General features: G+C 43.5%; 1 protein-coding gene across 1 annotated transcript; it reads left to right on the forward strand.

Moving 5' to 3' along the window:
- Nucleotides 1–5310: 5310 nt before the first annotated feature.
- On the forward strand, nt 5311–5917 carry TNP1 (transition protein 1). The gene is made up of 2 exons (XM_006157445.2): nt 5311–5501; nt 5683–5917. Exons 1-2 carry the CDS (start codon nt 5363–5365, stop codon nt 5709–5711), a joined length of 168 nt encoding a protein of 55 aa, XP_006157507.1. The 5' UTR covers nt 5311–5362; the 3' UTR covers nt 5712–5917.
- Nucleotides 5918–14032: the final 8115 nt, after the last annotated feature.

The following is a 14032-nucleotide window of genomic DNA, read 5'->3' on the forward strand; positions in this document are numbered from 1 at the left end:
TCTTTCAAAAGACCAGATATCCTCAGATTCAGTTAACTGATGGCCCTTGGAAGGTGGGATGATTTCAAGAGGGTGAGGGCCCCGGCACATAGTTCTTGGAATATGAAGGGAGAGGATGAAAGCAAAGCAAACGCACAGGGGGCAGAGGGGAAGAAGCCTACAAATTCCTATTATGGTACATCATGGCACAGTGACAAGAGACCTAGACTGGGAATTACAAGATCTGGGATTGAGATCTAACTGCCTGTAATTTGCTACTTTGGCTAAATTACTGTTAATCCCCAGCTATCTACTATGAAGCTGTTCTCTAGCAACCTTCCAACTCAAAATCCCTTAGTCCATTGGTAGATGGATTACAACACATTTGTTCCTAAAAACACACAAAGCCAAATGATTTAATAAGTGTGATCTTTTTATGCCATAACACCCCTTTCTAACACATAGAATGCAATCCTATGTTTGTCTTATGGCTCTAGGAAACTATGCTAGTGTTTTCTGGAAAGGGACAGCTCTTCACTATATTATAGAAGGAGATTAAGATTAGCAGGGACAGTGAAATGGTTAATATGAAAACTATTAGAACCTTGTGAAGCATAAAATTTGGGTTTTCATTGTGGACCAACTACCATATGGTTGTATTGTCGATGGTGACATGGAAAGACAAAAGGAATAAAAATGGTCAAATGTCCTTTCTAGAAGTTCAGACATAGGGAACCAGCAGTTAGCATAATGGCTATGTCACTGGACTCCCACATAGTCGACTGCGGTTCACGTCCCGGACCCAGTGGCTTAAAACTCACGCCGGGCGCGTGTGCGTGCATGCCCAAGATCCCGAGAGGAGAATGGAGGAGAAGGGATTGCAGCGTGACCATCCCCCCTGGGGGGGTGATTCCTCGCTTTCTGTCTCTCTGTCTCTCTCTGTCTGTCTGGCGAGCGCACGCGCCCTATAGTGAAAAAAAAAAAAAAAAGAAGTTCAGACATAAACTAAAATCAAATGAAACGTCGAATTATCTCAAAATTAAAATTTTAAATTGGCCCACAGGGCTTCTACATTATACCCTGCTTCTGAGAGCACATTACTTTTTCCCAATTTTCCCTTTCCCTTTAATATTAGTTTTTAAAAGTGTGTTATTTCTTCCATGAGTTAGAAAGACAGAGCGAGCGAGAGAGAAATTGTACACTCCTCCAACAGGGTCTTGATGTTACAACCCACCCCTAGATGTCAGCCAGCCCCAGATCATGGGTAAGCATGTGCCTTGCATACTCAGGGAGGTATGTGGACTTGAACTGGGAACCCTCCCATGAAAGATTGCCTCTCAGAACACTACACCATCATCTGGCCCCTGCATTCAATATTAATTTCCTTCACTATGATATTAGGAGCACATGCATGAAGACAAAAAGCAAATAGAGTGGAGAGTCGAGGTCAGATTTATTTTTAAGTCCAGTAGGGAAGGCAACGTGAACCAGTAGGGAGTCCTGGGCCTGAGGATCAGCAATCCCAGGTCCCTTCCCAGCTCCTCCACTGCCTGGGTGCAGCTTCTTAGATAAACCTCTTAGCTAGTGAAGAAGCAGATGAGATGGCCCCTGATGAACCCCCAGTGGCCACCACCTTTGTGATGAGTCTCCCATCACAAGGTTAATTTAGATAGAGCACAATGAGCCCAATGCTGACTCTGAGGGCCCCACCTCTCTCTGCAAGCCAATCTCTCTGCTAAGAAAAAAAAAAATAGGAACTATTTAATAAAGACAACTTGGGAATGTAGTAGAAAAAGTAGGGTGGAGCCTGGGGAAAAAATGGGAAAGAAGGCAAACAAATATTCAGGTAGAACAAACCCCAGACCATCCTCAGATTCGAGATGCTCCCTGAGTTTCTCAAAACTGTATGAGGAAAGTTGAGTGGAGGTGAGGTCCCTCTTTCCTTTTTCTCTGAAAACCACACCTAGACTTCAGTTTTTGGTCTCTATTCCCTGCTGAAGGCACCAGATGTGTTCTGAGTTGAGAGTGTCTCCGTTTGCTGAGCTGCCTCTTGCAGCAGCTGTCATCTCCTTCAGACTGTCCTTGAGCCCCTTGACCAGTTTGCACAACAGCAGCAATGATATTATAGAAGACAGTGTGTGTGTGTGAACAAGGTACGAGGTTCCTGTTTCTGAGCTGAGGTCAACTTCTGGAGAGACTTGGATTTCAGAGAGAGATTCAGGCTGAGTCACCAACATGTATAAGAACTGTCAGCAACTTTTCTCTATTCCCTCTTAATAAGCCCTGAATCCCAGCCTCAGGAAGATCCAGCCCTGTGAAGACATCCATTGGACTCTCCAGAAAAATTAATGGAGTGAGTTTGAATTACAAAGGTGATTTGGGATCCAACTACAAATGTGGGATCCAACTGCAACTTTGACTTCCAAAACAGTAACGCCCTGAGCCTGCCCTTCCTAAGTACAGGCCTCCAAGTCCTGTAGCACTACTTTGGTTATCCTACTAGGAGTTACAAACACCACTGTCCATCCACTTGTCTCCAGGCAAGACAACGCTCAGCCGCAAGATAAAAAGAACTGAGTTTCTCTTGTAATAAGGCCAGAAATTTAGCGCTCACTCTCTCTCTTTCTCTTTCTCTCTCTCTCCCAACAACTATCAGAAAAATAGCAATTTCTTTTCATTCAGAGAAACAAAAGTTGTTTCCCACTTGAGAGACCAAGGTATGAAGGAAACATTTTTATTAAGCTCACTCTGCTACTCCCATACTGGGACATTCAAAGTCACCCATGAGTCCTCCCTGGGCTTGTTGCCTCATCTAAAAAAGCAATAGAGAAAAAGGTGAAGAAACAGTCAGCAGACAGAATTAACAGTTTTTTGGGATTTTTTGGGTTTTTTTTGTTTTTTTTTTTTAGAGGTCTTAAGAAAAGGCCTCAAGCTGGGTCACTAAGGGTCAGAAGTGAGCTCATTAGCTCTATCTAAATTGCCCCTGGCTCAAACAACCCAGGGGCATAAATGGAAAGAGAAACAGAGACAGGCAGCTGAGGTCAGTGCTCAGCCCAGCTCTATCCTCACTCCAGGAGGTCTGATACAGGAGCCAACCCAAACACCCCCACACCCCATCCTTCAGTGGCCTGTGAATTGCCTCCCTCAACACAGCAGCTTTCTGCTGCTCAAGTTTCTCAGCATGGATGTCTGGAACCAGAGCTGATCCTCAACCCTGCGCAAAGGAGACATTTTTGTTTGTTTACTTCTTAAATAGTTCTCAGGTCTGGCTGCCTTCTCTGTGATCTCAGTTTCTCCTTAGCAAAAGGGGTCTTTGAGGGGATAGGAGGAACTGGGGAGAGAAACAGTTTCCAGGACCATCCAGAAAATGCTTCTCAGACCAAAGAAGCAAGTTCCTCCATGTTTTAGCCACTGGAGTTAGGCTTGAGGGATGAGCACTAGACAGCACAGGGCCCACATAGAGATGACGCCCTTCCTTGTGGAAAGTCAATCTGATTGTTTTGAACAATGTGGACTCATAAATACACAGATGCAGCAAGATGGAACAACTAGACATGCAACATGCTAGTACCTGTGGGAAGTGCAGTAGAAATAAAAGGTAAAGTTCTGAACTATAAGGAGGTTACCGCTAAAGTGACATCATCTCAGAGGTCTAATCCAACCTGCTCATTTATGAAATAATGGCACTAGAGCCCAGAGAAGTCCAGTCAGACCCCACTGCCTGTTGAAACCAATCTAACACACTTACCAAGAGAAGTCCCCCAAAAAGATTTTACAAATAGAGTTGTTTATAAGTACAATGGACTGAGTACATTTCAAAAGACAGTGAAAATTTCTTAAATCACAGAAGTATTCCTTCCATATATAGGATAGAATGGGGATGAACAAGATACTTTGAAAAGTAAAAGAAAGATTTTTTAATTCATTAGACAAATGTATTCCACAAATATTTCTTAAGCTCCTCATGTGTGGCAGAATTGTTAACACCCTGGGAATATACAGTGATGAATACAGATGAGACCTGTGTACTCAACAATCGTTATCTCTACTTTAAAAATCTCAAAGGCACTTCAACCCTAATATGTCTTAGACCAAAGGCACAATCAGCATTGTGCCCATGCTCAGACTCTATCCCAGTGAGTGGCACTACCATCCCGATAGCTGCATTACAAGAAGTGAAAGCCACACCCCCGATACCACCTGTTCTCACCTCTGAAAGCTAACCCATCACCACAGCTTTTCTTGTGTGCACTTCTCTACATCTCAGTCAACACTCTGGACTAGATCTAAACCATTATCAAATCTTTCTACTGAACCACTGCTATTGACCAGTCTCTGTTTAAGCCACTGGGTCCGGGACTCGAACCACGGTCGACTATTTGGGAGTCCAGCGACTTAGCCATTATGCTAACTGCTGGTCCCACCCAACAGCTTCTAATCTCATCATGTCATCCTCTTACCATGCTTAAGGCTTCCCAACGTACTGCCTCATGGTTTGATCTCTGCTTCTCTTTCCAACTTCATCTGGCACCAGATTGGGAAGTTCTCTTCCCTGCCCCAGGTAATTAGTCACTAATTTATGTAGAAGCTCTCTGAGCATGGGATCTATATCTGTTTGGATCTACTGTTTTTGTAGCACCTACAAGCATGTCATGTATTATGTGATCATTTAGTATTTGTTAGTGAATTTCAAAATATTGTCAGGCCAGTGGTCCTCAACCAGGGTGATTTTTCCAAGCTTTCCAATGGGACATGTAGCAACATCTGGAACTGTTTTGGGTTGTTACAGCTATGGGGACTCTACTGGCATCTAGTGAGTAAAGGCCAGGGATGCTGCCAACATCCTATGAAGCACAGGATTACCCACCAAAAGCCACCCAGTGCCAAGATTAAAAATCTGAGTGTGATGAAAGAGAAGGAACATTTATATTTGTAATGTATTAAATTGGATTTCCTAAGGTCAAATCTTTGTAGAAATACATTTGTTATCTCCAGAGGCCATGAAGGATTTAAACACACATGTATATATACACATTCAAAGATTATTACATTTCCTACAGGTAGGAGACACTTATTTTAATAGGCTCTTATAGTCCCCACACATATGGTACTGGGCTGAGATTTAGTTGCTTAATAACACCTGCCTGGAAAGCCTCATCTAACACAGAGGACCTTAACATTGAGGGTAAGCCTTGAGCTGTGTGAAAGAGGCCACCTTATTTTACATATATGCCTGCAGCATAACAAAGGCTAGTGACACACAGTAAAGCCCCTGCTCACCCGCTAGGCCACACCCCTTTGCAGTCACAATGGCTAAGGCCTTAAATACCCAGTCTCGCAGCCTCCGGGCCTTGCAAAGCCCCTCATTTTGGCAGAAATTACAATGTCGACCAGCCGCAAATTAAAGAGTCATGGCATGAGGAGGTGCAAGAACCGAACCCCTCACAAGGGAGTCAAGAGAGGTGGCAGCAAAAGAAAATACCGGAAGGGCAGTCTGAAGAGTAGAAAACGGGGTGATGATGGTGAGTGAGGGATGAGTAGGAGAGGGAATGTGGTGGTCCCCTGGGCCCTTCCTCGTGGAGGTGGCCCTCCTATGACCCTGAAATCTCGGTCTGAGATTTCCAATGACTAAATTCATAACTAGATGAGAATATGAGTATGTTCTAATGTGTGTCCCTGTTGCAAACTTGTCCTTCCTTACAGCCAATCGCAATTACCGCTCCCACTTGTGATCCCACCAGAGGGCTCTGCCTTGGTGGACTTCAAACACCACCAGGCAGTAACAGAATGACAAAAGGGGGACTGCCAAGGAGACCTGAAGTTAGATCCAAGCCAGAGAAGAGCCTATCAAGTATGGATAAAATGCCAGTCGTAACGAAATGAGGAATGTATGTTGGCTGTTTCTCCCTAACATCTGAATAAAATGTTCAAACTGCAATGGTTCCTTTGATCTTTTCAATAGAGAAATTGGGGTTTCTGTGCTAGACAGACTTGGGGAAGATTTGGTAGGTATGAAATCATTAAATATGACTTGAAAGATCAATTTGTCCTTATAATGTCTTCTCTTGGTGACTTAACTCTGACTGCACCATCAAAATATTTAGGTCTTTGTCCCATGGCTCTGTCTTCAACATACAAAAAGGGAGATGAGAGATAAATGAGTTCATCAGGGTGCCAGTTGTGAGCCAAAGGATACAAACTGTCAGGGGGCTTATAGTACACAGAGATGTTTAAAGTTAACACTTGACTTACTTAGAGAATACTCATAGCAGCTCTGGATTCATTGACAGCATGACAGGATTAGCAGGCTGTGAAAAGATGAGATGTTCTGGCCAGAGACCAACATGGTATTTGTAAGGGGAGAAGCATCCTAATCACTTTTAGGAACAGTGGAAATGAGGACTTTAGGCCTGGATTTCTTTAGGTCATTTTGATAGCCCCAGTAGGTCTGAGAGGGACAAGACTGGAGGCTGGGGTGTTGCCTGGGAGATTCAAGGCAGATGGCGTGTCTCTGATGTCATAAATGAACACTGGGTGTGCCTGGGAGCAGGACCATCTCAATCTGGGTAGACCTTATTGGTAGGGAATAACTGTACTTAGCTACAGAGCTGGCTCTGCTCATTTAGCAAATTGCAAATTTCCTTGGGTTGTGTCGTGATTTATAATGTCTCTAGTCAGAGATCTGACACCACCTCTTGGCATCCACCTACTCAGAGGGGGTCATTTTTAATGAGTGCTTTCTGTGTCCTCAGAGTTAGTACAAGGGTGGAATTGAGACTCATATTCAGGAACCAGATACCCACATAGGGGAGGCGACCAGGAAAGGATATAACTAGAGATGAATGAAAGGGGCACGAGGATAGACATGAGAAACAGGACCAGGTGACAGAGCAAGGAAGAGAAACTCCATGCATTTTCAACAAGGCTTTTAAGTTTGAACCCCATGCAGGTGTGTAGGTACCAAGGTGTTGGGTTGGGAAGCCAGTAGATGGTGTGGTTAAAGCACTGGATCCCACACGACCAACTACATAGGTTCAAGTCCTGTACCTGGTGACCTGAAAAACACACCAGGCACATGTGCATGTTTGTTTAAAACCTCGAGAGAAGAATGAGGAAGGAATCACAGCATAGCCATCCTCCCTGAGGGTTATTTCTCACTTTCTCTCTCTCTCTCTCTCTCTCTCTCTCTCCCACACAAAATATTTTAAAAAGGAGGGGCATCCCCATGACTCAGATTCTAGGAATGCAACAGAGAGGAAGACTCATTACTCATATCTCTCCAGCTGAAATATCTGTCATTTCACTTGCTAAAGAGTAAATTTTAAGGTTGTTTGGTCCTTAGTGTCTAACTCTACAGAACACACACACTGCTTCAGAGCTGTTCAAGTTTATTTGAAAAATCATCCCCCCTTAACAATAGGAGTATAGACATCTTTGAATTTGTACTGCCCTTTTAAAAGCATTTGTAGTTTCCTCCTCTGTAAAAATTTCAGTTTCCTCCATGGTTATGTCTACTTAACTCTAAATGCACCTTTTTATTTTTTCCATGTTTCTCTAACTGAACTCAGAATAGTCTCATTCCCCCATGTGTTTTTCCACAGTGTGACTGAACAATTATAAATTCTTAAAAGTTCATAAATGGTACTGATCTGAAATCCTTCCTTCAGAAACTCTGAAAGAGCTAATCATGAATGGCTAGTTCTCATCCAGCTCTTGTGTCCTCTGAGAGTTCCTCTGCCCCAGTGTAAACAAACTGAAATCTCCTTGCAACACACAAAATTCATACAATAAAAGGGTTTTTTTGTTAAATGTGCTTTTGCATCTTCTAAACCTACCCTGTTAGGTTGGGTTCTCAGAGAATGAAATAGAGTTTGAATGCAAAATGTTTACTAGAGGCCAATTCTTATAAAGGAATAGGGGAAGATGCAGGATTATACAAAAGAAGGAGTAGAATGGGCATTGGCCAGAACTTTTATACGTGGCATCCCAGACAGGCTGTTTCAGTGAACGATGACCTCAGCAATATGCCTTTGTGCTGAGGCAGACCCTGGAGTGTCAACTGAGGCTGTTTGCTTGATGGTATGACTAACAATGGTCCATATTTTTTCACTGCCCCTCGTCCCATATACTCCTCTGCTTTTACATAGCTCACTGCCCTGCTACTTCTGCTGTAATGGAGCCTCGTGAACGTTCAGATGCTCTCATGTATAGCTCACCCCTTTGCACCATGCATTCTACTCCTCATTCCTCCACCATCTTTCAAAATGCCAATATATACAAGCCCAACTCCCTCCCTAGGGCAAGATCGACAGTCAGGAGCATGGAGAGTGTGACATTTACTTCCTGCAGGAAACTTGTTAAAACCAGGAAATTAGCCAGGTTAGGATCTCTATCCCACAAGGTCTTTCAGGAAAACAGATTACTGCATGTAGTTTCAATGAAAAGACTTTATCAAAGAGACTGTTTATAGAGGAGAGACACCCAAAGCCTAACAATGACAAAATAGCATTACAGGAGCCTAATGAAAGCTAAAACTATACTTGGGAGAGGGTGATGGTGGGTGGACCTCCATAAAACTGTAAAAGCTATCTCCTAGAGTTTGACAGCTATCACTGAAGTCTTGGAAGCAGGGACCAAACACCCTACATTAATCTGCTGAGTTCTCCTACAAACTCAAGAGGAGCCAGGAGATGGGGGAATCCCAGATGACACAACACAAAGCAAAGACTAGTGGAGAACAATAGTAGAAACCAACAGTAATGGCTAACAACTTTATAGGCAGAATTTCTCTTTCCTTGAACTTGTTACATTTGCACTTTAGCATTCTCTTTTGTCTTTTCTTATACATTGTCACAGACCAGAGTTCTTTCATGAGTGACTGGCAGAAACATAGAGCCACATAACAGGCTCCAAACCCAGACACCAGACTCCTGACCGTCAACTTGAAAAGTACAGTTTCATGTTATTTGTGTGACAATAGTTTCCCCAAACTAAGATCATACAATGTTCTAACATAATATTATATTCCTATAATTCTCTTAACACAGACACAATCTAATCATTAGGATAGTTGGGACCAGCAAATGGCATAATGGTTATGTCGCTGGACTCTCACATAATCAACAATGGTTCAAGTCCTGGACTCGCCAACTTAAACCTCACACTGGGTGTATGTGCATAGGTGCTCAAAATCCCAAGAGTAGAATGGAGAAGGGATTGTGGTGTGGCCATCCCTCCTGGCGGGGGGAGAGGGGATTTCTCACTTTTTCTCTGTCTCTGTCTCTCTGGTGAGTGCACATATCCTGTAGGAAAAATCTCTCTTTAAAATAAAAAATTAGGATGGGTATGTGATAGACAGCCCAAGCCCATTCAGAGGAGATAAATCCTTGCCTGGTGACTTCAGTCTTTGCCTTCTTAAATTGACAAGGAATTGCTGCCACCTGGAAAAGTCTGTTTGCAGTATGAATATTTTCCAGGCCCACGTGCTGGACATTTTCCAGCACTGGTGTTGACCTGTGCCTGTCCCCCCCGGAACAGTCACTCTGTCCCTCTCTTCCTAGCTCCTGCAGACACTGCACCTGCTGGGCACACCTGGGGCAACTTTGATCACAGCAATGCTCCTTTGGAGACTCAAAGACCTCACCCCTGTGCACTTTTTCTCCATCTCTCCAACCAAGGAGAACTTTGTTCCTCTCCTCAGTTTTCTCTGGAACGTCATGTCCTGAAGTCATCACTTGTTTGGGCCTTTTGGTAAGTGAAAAAAAAAATTTTTTTAATGATCTTGGCCATGAGCCCTTCTGGGTCACCTTGACCTTCATGTGAGCTGACTTGGATATTAGGCCCCTGCTCCAATGTCCTCAGGGCCCAAGGGGAGTGGTGAGGCCCAGAGGACCCATGTGTGGGTGGAGAAAACTCTGAGGACCAAGGCCGATCCCAGCTGACTCCCATCTCTCACCCAGACCTCCTCCAGATGACCCAGGGTGGGACCAGCCGGCTCTGTGCAGCCGCAGGCAAACAGGAAGTTCTGGAGAACCGCTCAGAGCTGTGTCAAAGAGGTGAAGGCCCAGAGATGGCAGTTGGGAGGGCACTCTGTGTGCTCTGGGGGTAGTTAGTATAAGCCAGCCTGGGCCTCGACTGTCAGGGTCACCCAAAGTTTCTGTTGTTTGAGACCAGAGAGCAGCAGCAGCCTGGAAACTCTGGCTTTGCAGTCCAGGCACCTGCTGCCAGGCTACCCTGGCAGAAGAACCCAAACGAGGCAGGGTCTTCATTCCTGCCCTCTAGGAGCACTGGGTTTTAGATTCCCCGTTGTTTCACCTCCAGGTTGATGAGCGAGCAAACCGACTATTCCGCCTAGACAAAGACTCTTTTGTCTGGCCCCACCGAGCCTCTCTCCCTCTCCAACCTTTCATCAGTCCTAACATGAGACCTCTCTAGTTGAGCCCTGCAGCCATTCCTGCCACCTTCGTTCAGTGCCCCAGAAGCGGCAAAGATGATAGCTCTCTCCACAGCATTGTGGAAAAGAAGAGTTCAGAACTGAAACCCAAGTGTCTGGATTCCATCAGAGCCAACTCCTCCTACTTTGTGACCTTGAGTGACCTATCAGTCTTGCTTTATTCCAAGCCTTTGCACACCCACTGTCTGGCAGCTAGCGCTATTTCACCTCTCTCTATGGCTCAGCTCTACCATCGCTCTAACCAAGGAGTGAGGTATTTGGGGTAGCTGGCTTGGCATATGGTAAAGCAGAGCACTGGCGAGTGGCAGGATTCAGAATCCTATTCTCTGAGCTGAGTGACCTTGCATGAATTTTCTAACCTCTATTAACCTTATCATTCTTACCTGTAGGTCATTGATAATAACTACCTCGCAGGAGGCTCATGAGAACTTAAAATGCTATAAATTCTAAGCCCTCTCCTTTCTCTCTCTGGACTGGCTTTTGTGGTATCATTGTGCTTGTCTAACCCTGCTCATGACCCTGTTTCCTGGCCCTTGGTCTCAGAAAGGATGTCACACTGTGCAAAACTGGGCTCCTGCACCTATATGCAGACCTCTCCAGTGATTCCTGCTTGCTCTGCAGAGAGCTGGCCTCAGGCTCCCATTGTGACCTGGCACCTCTCCTCACTCTTTTGCCTAGATCAGGTCTTGAGATCAGAAAGCCCCACATCTTCCCAGTGCTTGTTTTTCTGTCCTGTATAATACAGAGATTAGAGATTGTTTTATCTCTCTAAGTAGATTATAGATGCCAAGGGGCAAATGGCAAGCCATCCATGAGTGAGTAACATAAGGATCACATCAAGATACAAACTGCCATTGTATCTTGAGAAATAGATCAATGAGTCCACCTTGTAACTTAGTATGTTGTAAAAACTAAAATCTGACTATGGGTATTGGTGAAAAGGGACAAAAGATAGATTGATAAATTCACCAATTGGAGTTGTGCTCCTTTTTTTTTTTTCCATTAGCAAAGGGCAAATACCTTCATAATTGACTATGAAGACTTCAGGTCTAACAGATGGTTTTTACTGAATTTCATGATCTATAGAGATCACCTCACAAGTGCTTTAGAGTGAAAGTTCTCAGGAAGGACTATAGTCCTCAACAGGACTAGAAATTTAACCTTTATTGATTGAACCACTGTTTCCTTTAGGAACACAGAACAATACCACACCAGGTATGTAAAAATGTTTCTGAAATGTTGATGTTCATAGATTCACCTGACGATCCTGGTAGGTCTGAGATTTTGTATTTCTAAGAAGTTGTCAGGTGGTGTTGATGCTACTGATCTGGAGACCATACAGTGAGTAGTGAAAATAAACAGAACATTCAACAGGAAGCCCAGAGAATAGGCCCTGACTCAGTTCTGCCCGAACAGTTATGACAATTCATTGCCCTTATTGATAGATTCTATTTCCTGGGGATATCATAAGAAAGAAGTGAGAGAAGAGATTATCTAAGTTCCCTTTCAATAAAAAAAATTTTAAAAAATAATAAAAGAATTCTAAGATCCTAAAGGTGGAGATTAAAGAAATGCTTAAGAGCCACCATCTGGCTGACCTCTTCTATCCTCAGACTAGAAAGCAGCATCTGTGAGTATGGATAGAAGGCTGGACCTGCCACAGGGCTATCTCTGAACTCTGGGTAGACCACAGCACTTCACAACATGAGAATCATACTCTTCTAAGAAAGAAGTAACAGAAGAAATGAGAAAATATTCTGCAAACAGTGAGGATTTTTCTCCCACCCTGGATATCACTGGAGGCCTGAAGGGGCTCTCTGGTCAGATTACTCCATCCATTTCTTGTTCTTTTATATTTGCTCCCTTCAGTTGCAGATTATGAGCCACATTACACCCCTCCTGCTGCCCAGAACACACATTCATTTACATTTGGTTCCAATAGAAAAGATTCCAGCTAACTTAAAAGTCAGGTGGGGTGCAGAATCTATTGGAAAGATTTAGAAGAGCTCAGGGAATACAAGGAAAGTTGGAAAAGTGGATGTCACAACAGGAGCCATGCAGGTAGCAGATGTCTACCAGACAGGGGTGATGAATTGTCACAGAAGCTTGGGCAGAGCTGACTTAGGGCTTGCTCTCTGTTAAGCATTTCATGTATTCTCACTACTCACTATGCAGTCTCTGGATTAGTAACATCAGCCCTACCTGGGAGCATAGAGTCCTGACAGAAAGAAAAAAGATGGTCCAAATTGTGTTGCAGTGGGTCAGGTTTGGTTCTGGAAGGAAAATCAAGAGACCATGGCCAAAGAAGGGGATATGTATGCTGGTCAGTCAGACACCAAAATGCCCATTATACATACAAGCTACTGCCTTTCAATGCAAAAAAATTCCAGGTTACCAACTACATAGGATAAAAACTGAGCATTCAGAGCACACAGCAGCTACTTTATTGAATCCCAACATCTGTGAACACCCTTATAACATGCTATGTTTTTTTTAGCTATGTTAACACAGAGAATTTGCTCAAGATATATAACATGCATTTTTCCTTTCACCATCACAACCAGAAGTTGACTCCAGTCTCAACTCTATTCTTACTCTCATGTAGAAGGTTCTTATCACATCTTGAGAGTTAATAGTATATGGGATAGCAAGAATAAAATCACAGAGCTACATTGCAGGGCTGCTACTGGATGAATGGTCAGGTTCTCTCACTGGTATATACATTTTATACTTATGTCTCTGCAAAAGTAAATGTTCTGAGAGTCCTATTCTCACTGGAAGAGTCTAAGATGGAGACAGCTATGTCCATAGAGAGATCAATGACACAACTCGGGGTGGGTGGAGGAGGTCCTAATCTCAGGTGGTTTCATCTTCCTCTGCCTAACACCTGGACAGAATGATTGCCCTCTCTCCAGACAAGTATGATGTGTCTGACCAATTCAGCAGATAAAAGCTCCTTAGGATCTAGGTCTATACATCTACTGGAAGGCCAGCAGGCGGTGTGCTGGTTAAAGGTGCTGGACTCCCACATGGCTGACTTTAGTTCAAGTCTTGGACCTCACAGCTTGCTTTCTCTCTTGTTTTGTCCCTCAGTTTGAGTCTTAGACCTCACAGCTTGCTTTCTCATTTTCCCTTTTGTTCTTTCTTGTTTTGTGCCTTTCTGGTCAAATTAAATATATGTGTGTGTGTGTGTGTGTGTGTGTGTGTGTGTGTTTGTGTGTGTATATACATATATATATATATATATACATATATGTGTAAAGTTAAATAAAACAAGTCTTTTGAAAATAAATAATAATTATGTTGATTATGTATTAAACTAATACTTTAGACATTAGGTTAAATAAAGTAACTAAAATTAATTTTTACATGATTCCTCTTTGCTTTTTAAAATGTGGCTAGCAGGACATTACAAATGTGGCTCATATTACATGTATTTCTATTCATCAGAGCTGGCCAGGGCCCTCTTGGTTTTTACAGCTCAATACCTTCCCACTCTCTTTGCTTTCTGCTCTCTTCTCTTAGAGTGGCACCTACCAAAGCCAGGTCTGTGTAAGTAAGCACTGAAGAGGGGTGAATCCAGCCCACTCTCTACCTCAC

This window comes from Tupaia chinensis, unplaced genomic scaffold, assembly GCF_000334495.1.
Source record: "Tupaia chinensis unplaced genomic scaffold, TupChi_1.0 Scaffold000542_1, whole genome shotgun sequence".
Classification (NCBI taxonomy): domain Eukaryota; kingdom Metazoa; phylum Chordata; class Mammalia; order Scandentia; family Tupaiidae; genus Tupaia; species Tupaia belangeri.